The sequence below is a fragment of the Leguminivora glycinivorella genome, chromosome 12 (genome assembly GCF_023078275.1).
Source record: "Leguminivora glycinivorella isolate SPB_JAAS2020 chromosome 12, LegGlyc_1.1, whole genome shotgun sequence".
NCBI classification, from domain to species: domain Eukaryota; kingdom Metazoa; phylum Arthropoda; class Insecta; order Lepidoptera; family Tortricidae; genus Leguminivora; species Leguminivora glycinivorella.
The window spans coordinates 20,035,553-20,053,033 of record NC_062982.1 but is presented as its reverse complement, the minus strand read 5'-3'; the positions used below and the strand labels follow the sequence as shown (position 1 = coordinate 20,053,033).

At 33.3% G+C, this 17,481-nt stretch overlaps 1 protein-coding gene across 1 annotated transcript; it reads right to left on the bottom strand.

Moving 5' to 3' along the window:
* Nucleotides 1-12,979: 12,979 nt before the first annotated feature.
* Nucleotides 12,980-16,265, bottom strand: LOC125231907 (mucolipin-3-like). Its single transcript, XM_048137506.1, has one exon. The coding sequence runs from the start codon at nucleotides 16,025-16,027 to the stop codon at nucleotides 14,225-14,227; it is 1,803 nt and encodes a 600-aa protein (XP_047993463.1). The 5' UTR covers nucleotides 16,028-16,265; the 3' UTR covers nucleotides 12,980-14,224.
* Between the last annotated feature and the right edge of the window lie 1,216 nt (nucleotides 16,266-17,481).

Sequence of the window (17,481 nt, the reverse complement as noted above, 5' to 3'; positions counted from 1 at the left end):
TCCAAGACCTTTTGTTTTTTTTTATAGATACTAATTCAGTAAAGGAAATGAACGTTAATGGGTATACCTACCTGATCCATGAATGTTACAATTGATCAAAGACAATACTTATTTATAGATAAACACGAGAATTATTTCAGACTGGAGTCTTTTAAAAAGATTGATCTCTAAGTTGAAAATATCTCAAGTTTCTTCTATTATAAGAGTTTGAAAAACCGAGTCGAGTATCCAAAACAATCTGCTAACACTAGTTTCAACTGTTCCGGTTTTTTAAAGACTAGACGGAATGCCTTTAGTGTTTGTGTAGTTTGCTGTGTTTCACATAATTTTTATTGTCTATGAATTTATATCTCAAATCAGTCAAGTTTTAAATCGACATGTTTATTAATCTGTGTTTTTTTTTATGTCTTACGAATTTTTTACCTTGACTCAGTGGCCTAAAATTTGAAAACATTCGATTTATACTATTTAAAAATGTCTACTTATATGTATGTTGATTTTAGTTATAGAATTGCCAAGACAATTTGCCATAGCAACAAGTACTTGCAATTTCAATATGTATGTATAATATTTTTAAAGTTATGACAACGATTTCATAATCTCATACCACAGTTTTGTTATTTGCCTTAATTGAGATTTATTTGCGTTAATTTGACTATACCTGCGTTAGTAGCCGCATGCTGTGAGTTAATTTAATTAGATGTAAGTTAACTACGATTTATTTACACAATTAAAATGTTGAATATGAAATTATTCTGCTGTATTATTCAAATTTTAAGTAATACCTACTTATATATTTCCTTCAAAGTTAGACAGATTGATGGAAAAACATAATAAAAAGATACTGACACGAGCAAAGGCAACCAATTAAATTTCATTAGTGTCAAAAGTGGCTCTACGTGTTGGCTTCAGCTATGCGCACGCCATGCAAAGGTTCCGAACACCGTTGTTCAGTGATGGGCATTGGGGACACAAGTATCTACCTAAATAATAATAAGTTGCGGCGACTCATCATTAAAGTACTTGAAGATGAGTGACTCATTATATTACACTAGAGTAGACTTATTCAAGGTTTATCCTACAATAAAACAGCTTACTCATTAAAATAAAGTGTCTTGATACCACATGGATACCACTCCAATATTTTATCTTACGGAACCCAAGCTGACACGCTGATATCGATTAAATTAGTGGCTTTGTGAAAATTAAAAAAGTAGTCCACTAACAGTAAATCAATTCTTTAAAGGAGAACAAGTGCTTGCTAAATTGTTTTATCATCTGAAGTATTAATTGCATCAAATACTATATAAACTCTAGAGTTAATACGTGCAGCTTCTGACGTTTCCCATACAATGGAGCGGCAACAATTTTACTAGCGCCATCTAGCGGTACGAGTTGTTCAAAGTAGTTTGTCAGCCTTTTATTTTAGTAAATTAAAATAGAAAATGAGATTACTTGATCTACTTTAACATTTTTAGACGGAATAAAACAAAAAAATAAGAATGTGTGACTTTTAAATTTTATACTGTATGAACGGAAACTATTTCGATCAACTCATGCCGCTAGTATCGCATGTTGCCAACTTTGGCACTAAGCTGCACGTATTAACTCGTAGAGTTTACATAGTATTTGATTGCATATTGGGGGCACCCTGTAATATTCCTACCCTATCAATACCTAACTAACATCAATTACCTATTTAGCTAACCTATATAACCATACAAAAATTAAAACTCTAAATTGTATTAAATAAAATTAATTACCATGAAACGAAATCAATCAATTAAGTTAATATCTTAAATTGGATCAGTATTTTGACCTAGTGATCGTTTAGTGTCTATGTAGAACCCATTGTTGTAGCCGCAAATAGTAACCAGTCCTTTTTGCATATTATGAAACAGTAATGTCCTATTACGCCCTAATAACCCTAAAATGTCAATAACCAAAATAAATGGATTAAGTCCACAACAAAATTCAGAGTGAATAATAAGTTATAATTCAAAGATGGGGTTTATTCAAGTATAATTAGATTGATTTAGTTAAATAAAACAAATGAGCATAAATATGTCAAAATTAAAATAACTAATGTTTGTCAGTAAATAATCTAAAATGTCACCATATTATTATATAGAAAGTCAATAGTAAATTTAATACAATTTAAAATATTTTATTTTTGGGGTTATAGATGTCGCTCCGCCTCCGCGACAGTCCATGGCCATCATCCAGTTACGGGTCAGACCCCTGCCCCAGTTCTGAAGGAACTATTTTGTGGTCCTGAAGGGACATCTTTTCATAATGACAGGACTACTTTCATTTGCCCGAGCCATTATGTTGTGACACTTTCATCACCATAGAGAGGATTTTCAAAGGGACAATTTAAATATCAAATACTGGTAGTAGAGCAGTGTATCTGACCACTCTAATTCTCCAGAATTCTGTAATTTTGTACATCATTGTTTTTTGTAGGTATTTATCAAAATAATATTATCCAAACTGTTAATGTAGTCATTTTGTATCACCTTTCGGACCAAAATAAACCACGATCTTGCAACTTTCTGCCTCGATCCAGTCTAGACAAATCATTTATGATAGGTATTTGGAATAATATGACTTTATATTTGAAAGCCATTATGTAAAAATCACAGGTTCATAGATAACAGAATAGACAGACAAACTGCTGAGGGACAAGCTAATTAAAAATAATCATTTTTATTTTAAAACAAAATGAATTTACAATCTTACATTATATTGTGAGTTATTTATTTTAATTTTCTCACAATAAATTTATTTACTACCAGTAGGTATACAAGGGATCAAAAATATATATAAAGTCATAAATGTATATGTCGAGTTTGTCATTTGTCATAAATAAACATAGTTAATATAAATTCCTATAAGCCCAACTAATCCCAAATCAATAATTGAACATTATTAAATGTAAGCCTTCCTGAACCTACCATGGGATTCACTCAATCTATGTACAAATGTACAACATTCATTTATTTATTTATTTATAAATTCACTCACACAGTTAAAGTCTAACATATTAAGTAACCAAATCCCGTGTTAAAAATATATAGTTTAACTTTTGATCTTACTTACTTACTTACTTTTTAGAAAATGAATAAAGACTTGAAAAGGAGAAAACAAGTTTAATTCTAATATTTCCTATACTAAACAAAATCCTAGCCCTAACAGCTAAACTAACCATCTACTCTACCGACATATTAGCAAACTAGCGATCCGGATCGCACATTTAATTTACTCGCGTGATTTTCCGAAAGTGCAATGGAAAATCTCTAGCTAAAGCTAACTAAGACGGGCGAAGAATAACCCTTTGACCTGACACCCTATTTCTTCACGTGGGCTGGTTCTCACACTAGGGATTGGGACAGCAAGAAGTCAGCCAGACGGGTAAAGTAAAATAGGAAAGTTGGACAAGAACCTGGCAAATTTAAGAAGTTTAGATAACAACTCAAATCGTCCAGATTCCAGGAGCAAAATCCTGTCTTAATAAACGCAGGAAACTGCCAAGAGCTCACTTGGACTCTACTAAAATAACCCAAGAAATGTCCCTTGGTTGACTAGGGCTATAGTTGAACACCGTTAGGTTACCCGCCCTATCCCTCCAAAGAACTGCAAAATATCAGACCAGTTCATCCTACTAAAATAATCTACCCCAATTATTATTTACAAAAGTTATTAATTAACTAACAAATCTAAGTAATATATGAAATCCTTCAACAAAGATTATTCTAGCGTAAAATACCACTAAAGCAATCCAAGCTAAAACATTTCACACATTAAAACACAATTAACTCTTTAACTAATAAGAAACACTCACAAATCTAACAAAACTTTAAACTTTAGCAACACTATTGTTCTACAACTCTAAACTCTACTAGTACACTTTATAATACTAGCAGTGATCGAGCTCCAAAACAATAACAATTAAGACACTTAAATTTACACCAATTAAAACACTGAAATATACGCTGATTAACAAAACACTCTATATTATCCTCCAACCCAAACTATACCAGTATCATGAAATACTAGCAAAATCTAGGCTAGGGCATAATATAGGTAATCTAGATTTACCCAAATAAACCTAAATAGAACCAGTCTGACGGTCGAGCGGAAGGCTCTCTAATCCCCGAATCCCAATGAATGAATCCCATGCAATGCCTTGCATCCCATTTCAAACATCCCTTCCAAGACTCTGAAATCCCCACTAGCTCTCACTTCCTCACTCCTGATTGGTATTTCTTAACCAACGCTGAAATTCATAATTTCATACAATATTTAAATAAAACATGTTTTATTTCCTGATCAGAATAAGGTCCAATTTGATCTACTCATAGGGCGTGGCCGAACTAAGTTTTTTTCCACATGTTTGGACACAGGATTGGCTCACTAGACTTTTTTCCATTTGCACATGCTTTAAAAATTGTCTCAATCAACGCTCTTTGTAATATGGTTCAATATGGCTTAAATTTGTTTTTATTGGCTAGTAACATTTATTTGTACAGTTTGAAATTTGACACAACTTCTTGTAGATTTGAATTTGACCAGTCGACATTTCTTAAAACCCTTACTGCAAAAACCTTTATGACTTTGAAACAAGGTTCAAATTGGGCTACAAATAATCATCTAAATATTTTGGTTCACTATAAATCTCCAAGCTCTCCATCTCGTATTTCTAAAATATGATCTACTTGAGACAAACAAAATTTTAATTATCGTGAGACCGAAACAGGAATTTAATCAACTAAACAAAAAATATAATTATTATGCTTGCATATGATGAAACATGGAAGCAAGTTTCTGACATGTTACAATCGCCTCCCAAAATTTACTGTAGCTTAAATATATTAAGGATATATATTTGCAGAAGTAAATTTTCGAACAAAAGTATACAAAATTCTGAACAAAAATGATAAATTACTGCAAGTAAAACTATTAATAAAAATCTCTTTTAACATTCTTCCCTTCGTGTAAGCCTTTTTTTTTTGTTGCGGCTGTGTGTGTGTAGTGTGTGTTTATACCAAACTGAAGAATGAACATTTCTGAAGGAATAAGTTTACAGGGCCATTCATGTTAGAAATAAACAATTAAAAATGCAGCCAGTTAATTTTGCCTCAACAAAAGAATAGAAGTTGTGCTGTGTATGCCAATGGCCTACCCTTCTACCGATCCGACTGATACATACGAGAGTTTCCGACTTGAGTCTATATTTTAGCGACCAAGAAAGGAATCAAACGGTATCTCTTTTTAAGACAAAATTGAACCTTTTACCAAGGAGCATTCTATGCCACTCGAGGGGTTACTATCTTTAAAAGATTTAATTCCAACACCGTATCTGATGACTTATTTCCCCAAAAAGCCTTTCCTAGTCTGGAGCATGTTCATCAATAACGGGATGTCAATTATAAAAGTTTAAGCTATGCTATGCTTAAACTCTTGATTTCCAAATGAAATGACAAATAAACTGATAAATAAACTGTTTGTTATACAATCACTAAACAAATAGTACTAACCAATAAAAAAGCACAACTAGATTGCAAATCGAATCTTTCGAAACGAGCTAAATTACTGAATATTATAAGAAAATACTAAGCTCACTTCATGATTATGCTTTTCCATATGAGAGAGTACTAAACATCTCGTTACTGATGGGTGTGTAGTGTTTCCTGTTCTGATGTTGTGTGTAGTATAGAGATAACACGGCGGCAGCTTAAACCTGCAAATATGCTCTTTTTTTTTTTAGCGAGCCTAACCTAACTCCAAACTACCGTATTACCTCTTTTGTATATGTGTGTGAGTGTTCCGGTCAGAATATCAAAAGAAATATCGTTGTTTAGTTTTGTTATTTTTTCAGGGCCCTGCATAAATAAAAACATTTTTTTTTTTAATTTAACTTGTTTTCTGACAACCATCATATTTATTCATCTTCATTCTCATTTTCACACATCCCCGAAAATGTACCAAAACTTTTCCCTTTTAAAGAATTGAAACTAAAGTAAAAATTACTATTATTTCATTTTTAAGAAAATCTACCATTAGCAAACATATACCTAATATATTTATAATAGAGATATACTAAAAAAAACTATTATTTTTTTTCATATCTAATGGAAAATGTTCCCCAAAATGATCTATTTAAAATCAAGAAGAAGAAGGAAGAAAAAAAAGAAATATGGAGAGCCCAGTTCAATAGCAATAAACCTTTGTAAAATAAAACTAAATATAATTTAAAAATTCAGAGAAATATATTTTTTCGTTTAAATTATTTTTAAAATAGTAAAACAGTTTTTTTTTTCAAATTAGGAATGTGTTTTGTCTAATTTGAATATTATTATTTTTAACATACTGTTTTTTAAATAAAATAGAAATTTTAAAAATCTACGTCTTGAAGAAATAATGTGCTGCTATATAATCTACACAATAACGCTTCATTACTAATTATGTATTAGCATTAAAAGTCAGTTATGAATATGTGTATTTATTTTTGATATATTATATCTTAATAACTTAAAATATAATTGAATTTAAAGATAGAATGAAGCCGCCTCACAACCCCTCCAAAAACGGTTAATACACACTAATGAATATAGAGTTCTTGAATAACTTTCTCAAATAAAAATAAACGTTAATATATTATGTATAACCCACATAAGCAAAGGACCTTACACAAAACAATAGCATTTTAACTACCTCAAATAGCAAAGGACGTTTACAAAATTATATATGATTTAAAGAAACAGAATCTATTTACATAAAACGTATATGTTTTATGGTCACAATTATGAACCTCTAACCCGAAACAGTAGCTTTCCTTAATTTATAAAATTTAACGAATTTACTAAACGAATCCATCCTGTACCTCTAATACCAAATTAACCAGTAAGCAAAAATCTACCACCATATATATTACCATATTTTCAATATTTTGAGTACCTAACTATAGATTGGCAAGATCCTACTCTTTTTTTTTTTAAACGACGTCGCTTTTAACTAACTGACAGTCATGACACGCAAGGATAACTCGTTTTACTAAAATGGTGTTTTGCTTTTCTAATAGAACCGATCTCTAATATACTTAATAACTTTGTACATGCCTTGGTGACTCATTACTTTATGTATCTGCTCAATAAATCTATTCCTAAAACTTCTGAAAAATAGATGACTTCTGAAAAATATAATATATAATTATCAAAACTACACTTGAGTCACTCAATGCTTAGCTATGAAAACCTAATATTTTAATTTCCCCTTGGTCGTCTAATTGGTATAAAACCCTAGCTAACCCTATAGCAGAACTGTCAGTTGGCAAATAAAATTCTTTACATAAATCAGGGTGATGTAATTGTATTACTTTAATAAATTCAGCTTTTATTTCATTAAATGCCTGCTGTTGAATGCGACCCCAATTCCATGAAACTTTTTTTTCTTTAATAATTCGCATAAGGGTTGTATATATTTACTATAATTAGGTATAAACCGTCGATAAAAGTTACACAAGCCTAAAAATGCTCTCAAATGTTTTATAACTTTAGGTACTGTAAATTATGTATCCGAGGCCCGAGCATATTTTACTTCATTACATGAAACACAAAGTGTTACTAATCAACTAAATATAACCTTCCCTTTATCTTTACTTCAGAAACTGAAATAAAACATTCGTTTAAACTAAACGCAACTACTATTATTACTATAACTGCAACTATTATTACAATTTTTTTCTGATTTCAACATAAAACAGACGGACCGTATGCTTGCTTGCCACAGACGTAGTATATAAAAAAAAACCGGCCACCTTGTCGGCGTGATTGATATACATATTGGCACCAAACTTCAGCCCTCCAGTGCCCACGGTCACCGAGATCATCCGCGGACGGACGGACGGACGGACGGACGGACGGACGGACGGACGGACGGACGGACGGACGGACGGACGGACGGACGGACGGACGGACGGACGGACGGACGGACGGACGGACGGACGGACGGACGGACGGACGGACGGACGGACGGACGGACAGACAGACAGACAGACAGACAGACAGACAGACAGACAGACAGACAGACAGACAGACAGACAGACAGACAGACAGACGGACAGACAGACATGGCGAAACTATAAGGGCTCCCAGTTGGCTACGGAACCCTAAAAAATACTATATTAAAAATTGGTATCCCGCTGTCCAAAATAACATACTGACTTTAGTTATATATTGAGTATCTACAAAGTAATCAATAGGTATAACGAAATTTAAACATGTAAGAACAACTATAAAACATAAAAAATAATATTCCCTACTCGAAAATAATCAAGCTAACTAACAAACGCTTACGTTTTTATGCAAAAACCATTTATAACACTTGTTCTATCGTCGACAAATGGTCAAGTGGTTGGCGCGACAACTTTTTGTTAAATTACAAAAACAAAGGGACTTAAGATTGTAACACGTCTAGTCGAACTATAAGTGTTCTCAAGAATTTAAGTGACGCCAACAAAGATGCCATAAATAACAATTCAGAATGGTAACTTTCATTTTAGGCTACTTCAAAATTATAATTTCACACGCAAATATACTAAAATGTACGTCGTGTAGTATCCTATTTAAACCGTTTCTATGTAACTACGTCCATAACGTAATAAACTATTTAAAACACTTTTATGTACGAACGAAATGTAATAAACTATTAAAACACTTCTATGTATGAACGTAACGTAATAAACTATTTAAAACACTTCTATGTACGCCTCCCCATGTAGGAAACTTTACTTAAACTTGAACAGTATCTGATACAAATTACAATATGAGTATGAATGAATTACAATTGACGGTATACCTACTAAATAGACGTATGAATAAAATTTAAAATAATAAAAAAGTACCTATTTCATAATATGCTATCCGTCTTCACAACAACAATTGTGTTGCTATAATCAATCGACTACACGAATCAACTATAACAACAGCTTTGATCCAATATAAGATATGTAACTCAATACTATAAAAACCAAAATAAGAAATTAAAAATAATGAATAACAATGTAAATGAACTCTAAGATTTATAAAAGACTAACCACTTTAATCAAAATATATTTATCCTAGTTACGCTGGCGTCAAATATACTATATGTACATCGTGGTAACGCTAGCCCCAATTGCACTATTATGTACATCCCGAGTCACGACAGTAAATAAAATATATATATATACATCCTGGTTACGCACACCAATTGTAATATTCCTACCCTATCAATACCTAACTAACATCAATTACCTATTTAGCTAACCTATATAACCATACAAAAATTAAAACTCTAAATTGTATTAAATAAAATTAATTACCATGAAACGAAATCAATCAATTAAGTTAATATCTTAAATTGGATCAGTATTTTGACCTAGTGATCGTTTAGTGTCTATGTAGAACCCATTGTTGTAGCCGCAAATAGTAACCAGTCCTTTTTGCATATTATGAAACAGTAATGTCCTATTACGCCCTAATAACCCTAAAATGTCAATAACCAAAATAAATGGATTAAGTCCACAACAAAATTCAGAGTGAATAATAAGTTATAATTCAAAGATGGGGTTTATTCAAGTATAATTAGATTGATTTAGTTAAATAAAACAAATGAGCATAAATATGTCAAAATTAAAATAACTAATGTTTGTCAGTAAATAATCTAAAATGTCACCATATTATTATATAGAAAGTCAATAGTAAATTTAATACAATTTAAAATATTTTATTTTTGGGGTTATAGATGTCGCTCCGCCTCCGCGACAGTCCATGGCCATCATCCAGTTACGGGTCAGACCCCTGCCCCAGTTCTGAAGGAACTATTTTGTGGTCCTGAAGGGACATCTTTTCATAATGACAGGACTACTTTCATTTGCCCGAGCCATTATGTTGTGACACTTTCATCACCATAGAGAGGATTTTCAAAGGGACAATTTAAATATCAAATACTGGTAGTAGAGCAGTGTATCTGACCACTCTAATTCTCCAGAATTCTGTAATTTTGTACATCATTGTTTTTTGTAGGTATTTATCAAAATAATATTATCCAAACTGTTAATGTAGTCATTTTGTATCACCTTTCGGACCAAAATAAACCACGATCTTGCAACTTTCTGCCTCGATCCAGTCTAGACAAATCATTTATGATAGGTATTTGGAATAATATGACTTTATATTTGAAAGCCATTATGTAAAAATCACAGGTTCATAGATAACAGAATAGACAGACAAACTGCTGAGGGACAAGCTAATTAAAAATAATCATTTTTATTTTAAAACAAAATGAATTTACAATCTTACATTATATTGTGAGTTATTTATTTTAATTTTCTCACAATAAATTTATTTACTACCAGTAGGTATACAAGGGATCAAAAATATATATAAAGTCATAAATGTATATGTCGAGTTTGTCATTTGTCATAAATAAACATAGTTAATATAAATTCCTATAAGCCCAACTAATCCCAAATCAATAATTGAACATTATTAAATGTAAGCCTTCCTGAACCTACCATGGGATTCACTCAATCTATGTACAAATGTACAACATTCATTTATTTATTTATTTATAAATTCACTCACACAGTTAAAGTCTAACATATTAAGTAACCAAATCCCGTGTTAAAAATATATAGTTTAACTTTTGATCTTACTTACTTACTTACTTTTTAGAAAATGAATAAAGACTTGAAAAGGAGAAAACAAGTTTAATTCTAATATTTCCTATACTAAACAAAATCCTAGCCCTAACAGCTAAACTAACCATCTACTCTACCGACATATTAGCAAACTAGCGATCCGGATCGCACATTTAATTTACTCGCGTGATTTTCCGAAAGTGCAATGGAAAATCTCTAGCTAAAGCTAACTAAGACGGGCGAAGAATAACCCTTTGACCTGACACCCTATTTCTTCACGTGGGCTGGTTCTCACACTAGGGATTGGGACAGCAAGAAGTCAGCCAGACGGGTAAAGTAAAATAGGAAAGTTGGACAAGAACCTGGCAAATTTAAGAAGTTTAGATAACAACTCAAATCGTCCAGATTCCAGGAGCAAAATCCTGTCTTAATAAACGCAGGAAACTGCCAAGAGCTCACTTGGACTCTACTAAAATAACCCAAGAAATGTCCCTTGGTTGACTAGGGCTATAGTTGAACACCGTTAGGTTACCCGCCCTATCCCTCCAAAGAACTGCAAAATATCAGACCAGTTCATCCTACTAAAATAATCTACCCCAATTATTATTTACAAAAGTTATTAATTAACTAACAAATCTAAGTAATATATGAAATCCTTCAACAAAGATTATTCTAGCGTAAAATACCACTAAAGCAATCCAAGCTAAAACATTTCACACATTAAAACACAATTAACTCTTTAACTAATAAGAAACACTCACAAATCTAACAAAACTTTAAACTTTAGCAACACTATTGTTCTACAACTCTAAACTCTACTAGTACACTTTATAATACTAGCAGTGATCGAGCTCCAAAACAATAACAATTAAGACATTTAAATTTACACCAATTAAAACACTGAAATATACGCTGATTAACAAAACACTCTATATTATCCTCCAACCCAAACTATACCAGTATCATGAAATACTAGCAAAATCTAGGCTAGGGCATAATATAGGTAATCTAGATTTACCCAAATAAACCTAAATAGAACCAGTCTGACGGTCGAGCGGAAGGCTCTCTAATCCCCGAATCCCAATGAATGAATCCCATGCAATGCCTTGCATCCCATTTCAAACATCCCTTCCAAGACTCTGAAATCCCCACTAGCTCTCACTTCCTCACTCCTGATTGGTATTTCTTAACCAACGCTGAAATTCATAATTTCATACAATATTTAAATAAAACATGTTTTATTTCCTGATCAGAATAAGGTCCAATTTGATCTACTCATAGGGCGTGGCCGAACTAAGTTTTTTTCCACATGTTTGGACACAGGATTGGCTCACTAGACTTTTTTCCATTTGCACATGCTTTAAAAATTGTCTCAATCAACGCTCTTTGTAATATGGTTCAATATGGCTTAAATTTGTTTTTATTGGCTAGTAACATTTATTTGTACAGTTTGAAATTTGACACAACTTCTTGTAGATTTGAATTTGACCAGTCGACATTTCTTAAAACCCTTACTGCAAAAACCTTTATGACTTTGAAACAAGGTTCAAATTGGGCTACAAATAATCATCTAAATATTTTGGTTCACTATAAATCTCCAAGCTCTCCATCTCGTATTTCTAAAATATGATCTACTTGAGACAAACAAAATTTTAATTATCGTGAGACCGAAACAGGAATTTAATCAACTAAACAAAAAATATAATTATTATGCTTGCATATGATGAAACATGGAAGCAAGTTTCTGACATGTTACAACCCCCTTGGTGTGGGTGTTATTCCATCCAACCGTACTGAGGTAATGTACGAAAATGTTGATAAAGTCAACAAATTCAGCACCCGGGTACCTATGTGGCTATAATATATTACCTTACAGCAGTGACTGTCTGTTTCGCCATCATATCATATTAAGGATACCTACTCACCCAGGTTATATCTAGGGCAAGGGATCGAATTTCAACTGCAATGTGTCGTTTAACTCTACATGCATCGTATGACATTCAATGTAGATATGTAAAACTCGTATCATGTTAAATAGAAATGTTGCAAATTAGACCTTTTCTCAAACACTTTAAGAGTTTTTTTAATAGGGTTGATACTTAATAGCTATGTGAACATAGTACAAGCACATTTCAGCTTTGATTACGTTCTCGGTGTGAGTTATTGTTTGTAACAAACGTGTTACATAAATTCAACTGTATTCGAAAGCGGTAAGGTACATAATTCAAATGATTTGTGGACGAACTTTGCGACATATTATCGGCTGTAACCAGAACCAGAGTCAAACACAGATCGGTAGGTACAAAAATAGGTATATTTCTAGATAGGTATAGAATAGTACATTTATGACTTTCCCATTGTTCTGTTAGATTAGATATTTCATGCTAGTTTGATGAATTAGCAAGTTGTACCTACATGATTTCATACGTAACTTATTATGTTATTTATTTTTCATCGACATAAAAAATGGTTACTTTTGATGATATCTTAGGTTAAAAAAGCTATCTTGAATTTTATTTCAACAAAAATAAAATTAAAATTGCTTATCCAAAACAAATATTTATACTAAAATGATGACCTATAATTAAAACGTAAGTACTTTTAACAAAGTTGCACTAATAGTTAAAATAGGTACATACACAAGTAGGTACTTATATTTTTAGTTGTTTACCCAAAATGGTGTTTAATCATGCAAAAACATTCTCGATATCTCGAACATAGAATAGTTCAATACTTATACAATTATTACTAAAACATGCACAGTGAAAAACGTAGAATAGGTTCGATGTATCAACCTACTAATGATAAGATACAGAGGACATTTGAAACATGTAACAACTCTACCATCTCTACCAATCATGACATTCATGATCCTGGCTCTGCACTATTGAATAAAAAGTAAGCACAATAATTTTGTTAGGTATAATATAGTATCTGATGTAAAAAAAAAACAATAAAAACGTTTAAAATATAATACCAATAGGTATTGCAACTCCATAGGTACTTACAATAAACAACATTTTCGTTCATATATTTCATCTATGCGATGTTTTTATGTGACTAAGGTAGGCAAGAAATAATCTTCCTTTGGTAACTATAATACAGTACAGTTCGCAGAAAATACCTGCACCTCCACAGGGGTTCTGTGCCACTTTTAGCACTTTTATATAAATCTGCTATTGACTGTACTAGAAACCTATCCTTAACTTTGGGATTTCGACATTTCGGCCTCGAAGCTACCTTATAACTGCCCTAATTCCTAACATGATTGCGACATATACAGATAATATCTAATATCATACAAACACTTATAGATAATCAGAGACTAGGCAATTATAAACAGTGCCAATCTTAATCGTTAATTTGTGCCTCTGAATAGCAGACTTTTCATTCAATTTAACCATTGACACGTACATTATCTAGAACATGTATATGCGGCGAAATATATTTTTTTGTTATTATATTGACACTCTTTATAAATACTTTTCTCTGATAATGTAACTATGTACATTCGTAAATAACAATGCTAATTAATTTTATCTAGAACAGGTTCATACTAGATCCGCCCCCTTCTATCTTAGAGTATGCACTTCTGTAGAAGTTACAACAAAACAATGAATTCATAGTAGCATTGAGGGAGTTGGAGCTCTGAGTACGGTACAGTCCTGACGACACGTCGTCGCACCGCGGAGCGCCCATGAATGTGTGCAAGTCACTCTTAGGGAATCCCTCTTTATAATACTGTTTAATAGTGTCATAGGCATCCATAATAACAGAAATGAACAAGCTCAGAACAACATATATGTACAAACTGATGAATGAATATAGATATATGCGACTGAACCACCAAAGTAAATGCGATTTCTTAGACATTACAGAGAAGGTAGCAAACATATCGTCGCCGTTTATTAAAGAGAATAAACATTCGGATGTAGTGGCAAGTGATCGGAATTTCATGTGATACGGCCCTAGTATTAACCAGCCGCAGAAAGTAAAACCTGCATAAAGGAGGAGTGCACATATTGAGAATCTGAATATTTTAGGAGCAGCTTTCTTTAATGTTAGGATGACAACATTGTAGGTCTTGAAAAAACCTAAGTATCTTAGTACTCCGAACCAAACCAACAGGTTTCCAGTGCCTAAAAACAATGAGCAGACATTCCATTGATCATTGGTGAACTGGTTGCGCTCTATTTGCTCCTTGATTGCTGAACCCATGATAATGAGGATGTCATTGACAATAATCATGATGTACCAAACATTTAGGAATTCTAGTCTTCCATCCAGACTTAGTTCCTTATTATAAGCTTGTCGGAAGAATTGTACAGTAAGCTCTTTAAGAAGTTGAGCTCGATAAATTGCTCGGCTGCAGAGCATGAGTGACATAGAGCAAATCAAAATAACTAGAATGTTGAGGATGCTTCGTAATATCTGATCTATTTTGTTGTCCGTCACATATTCCTTGTCTCCTTTACAAGTTAGTTTATATGGTTCGGCTTCCAAGCTCAAAGACATTTGACCGTCATGGTCTTCATTGTCAAAAACTATAGCAACATCAAATCTGAAGCAGTCTGGTGGAGTGATGGGGCCTGCAGCTCTGAAGTTAATAGTTTTAATAGAAAACAACATTTCAGCTCTTACTAAAGATGCAAAATCGACTTCTAAGTTTGATTCCTTGATGAACTTTTGTGAACTGAATAGGCCTCCTGTTTGAGTGAAATTAACACACGAAGATACTATTTCTGCATTAAATTCATAACTTTCATTAAATCCATTTATTACCCCTTTTTTGTAGTTGAACTGGCAGAATTGTGGTGGGGGTGGAATATTATTTTCATCATTGTAAGAGTATGGCCCTATGGCATTGGAAAGATTATAGTATCCAGCATAAGCATAATCAAGTGTATTATAGAATTCTTCTAATTTGTAGACAGCAAGGGGGCCTGCACCCGGCGGGTAAGTGTTGATCTCGCGCGTGGAATCCCAGCCCAGAAGGAATAAGTGCGAGAAGCTCACCCTGTTATCTTCAGTGTAGTTGACGTGATTGTATCGGTTGTGAGCAAACAAACACAGTTGAAACGTCACCAGCACTATCTTGATGAGCTGCACGACGAACTTGTATGGAAACTTCCGTTTGGCTTGCCACTTCTCTATCGGGTTCATAAAGAAAAACTGCAGCTTGCGACGCATTTTTTCTTCTAACTGTGAAATGTTCGCGGAAGAGGTCGCTTGAGGAAAACCTTGATCATTATTGTGGTTTCCTGGTGATTCTCTGGTCATTTTTCTGGCTTCTTCGCCTTCCGAAGCTGTGTGCTCATCTGGCGATGAGCTAACACCTTCCATTGCTATCACTTCTATTATAATTATGCAAGTAAACAAATAGCAGATGAATCTTTAATGCCTTTGTCTGGGCATAAAGCTCGATCCATAAATAGATATACGGCCCTCACTGACAAGATAATGAAGAAATTATGAGTATTATAAAATTGATTTGTGTCCTTTGTTATTCAATCAAAATCACTACATTTTCTGATTTCCTTTGACACTGCGATGTTCAATCACGCACAATCGAGTACAATAAATCACAATCACGTTCTGTCAGACGACAGACAGACTCAGGCTGTCATCCAAATCATCCACAACTTCCACTCAACAGATAAAGTATAGACAAAGAGAAATACCGTATACAATGCACAAACGTTATACATTACCATGCTCGCCAACATCCATACTAATATTATAAATGCGAAAGTAACTCTGTCTGTCTGTCTGTTACGCTTTCCCGCTTAAACCACGCAACCGATTTTGATGAAATTTGGAACAGACAATCTTTAGACCCTGAGACAGAACATAGGCTACTTTTTATTTCGAAAAAAAGGGATGAAGGGGTTGAAAAAGAGGTTGAAAGTTTGTATGGGATTTCTTAATTTTAAATGATAAAACCATGAAACTTTATATTTTAGCACTTGATAAGAAATCATTAAACATATATTTAAAGTCACATACAGGTCGAACGCGATTAATTAACATTATTTTTACCTTTAAAATAAACATGGTGGGAAATAAACATTAACTAAAAGCGGGTAGATTATATTTATTTGTCTACCCCGAACATTTATATAAATTAATATCGGGTAGTTTTGTGTTGTTTACATCTCCGGTGACATTTTGCTGGGACGTCAGTCTTCCGCGACCACGGCCAGTGCAACCTGGCCGAAACGTTGGGAAAAAAGGTATAAATAATGTTAATTAATCGCGTTCGACCTGTATGTGACTTTAAATATGTGTACAAAGCGCGAGAACTTAAAGTGTTATATCATTAAACATCTTGATAAGGGATAAGGATAGGGATAGGGCTAGGGATAGGGATAGCGATAGGGATAGCGATAGGGATAGCGATAGGGATAGCGATAGGGATAGCGATAGGGATAGCGATAGGGATAGCGATAGCGATAGCGTTAGCGATAGCGATAGCGATAGCGATAGCGATAGCGATAGCGATAGCGTTAGCGATAGCGATAGCGATAGGGATACGGATACGGATAATATGGGTATCGTTAGAGGGATACGGATAATCGGTCGGCGGTCTCTTACAATCAATGTGCTCTAAGACGATCGTTGTTTGCTTGCTTGAAGATTACGCTTGCGATAAGTATAAGCAAAATGTAAAAAATTGTAAGGGATAATAGAAAAAAGTACTTTTTACCCACCGATCATAGTGTCGAAATACGGGCTATGTGGGATGTTTATAAAGGTTTCCCCAGCGTATATAGAATTACCTACGCTGTGGTCGATGT

Excerpts from the sequence above, each read along its gene's own strand:
- LOC125231907 (XM_048137506.1), bottom strand. The coding sequence starts at position 16,027 with ATGGAAGGTGTTAGCTCATCGCCAGATGAGCACACAGCTTCGGAAGGC.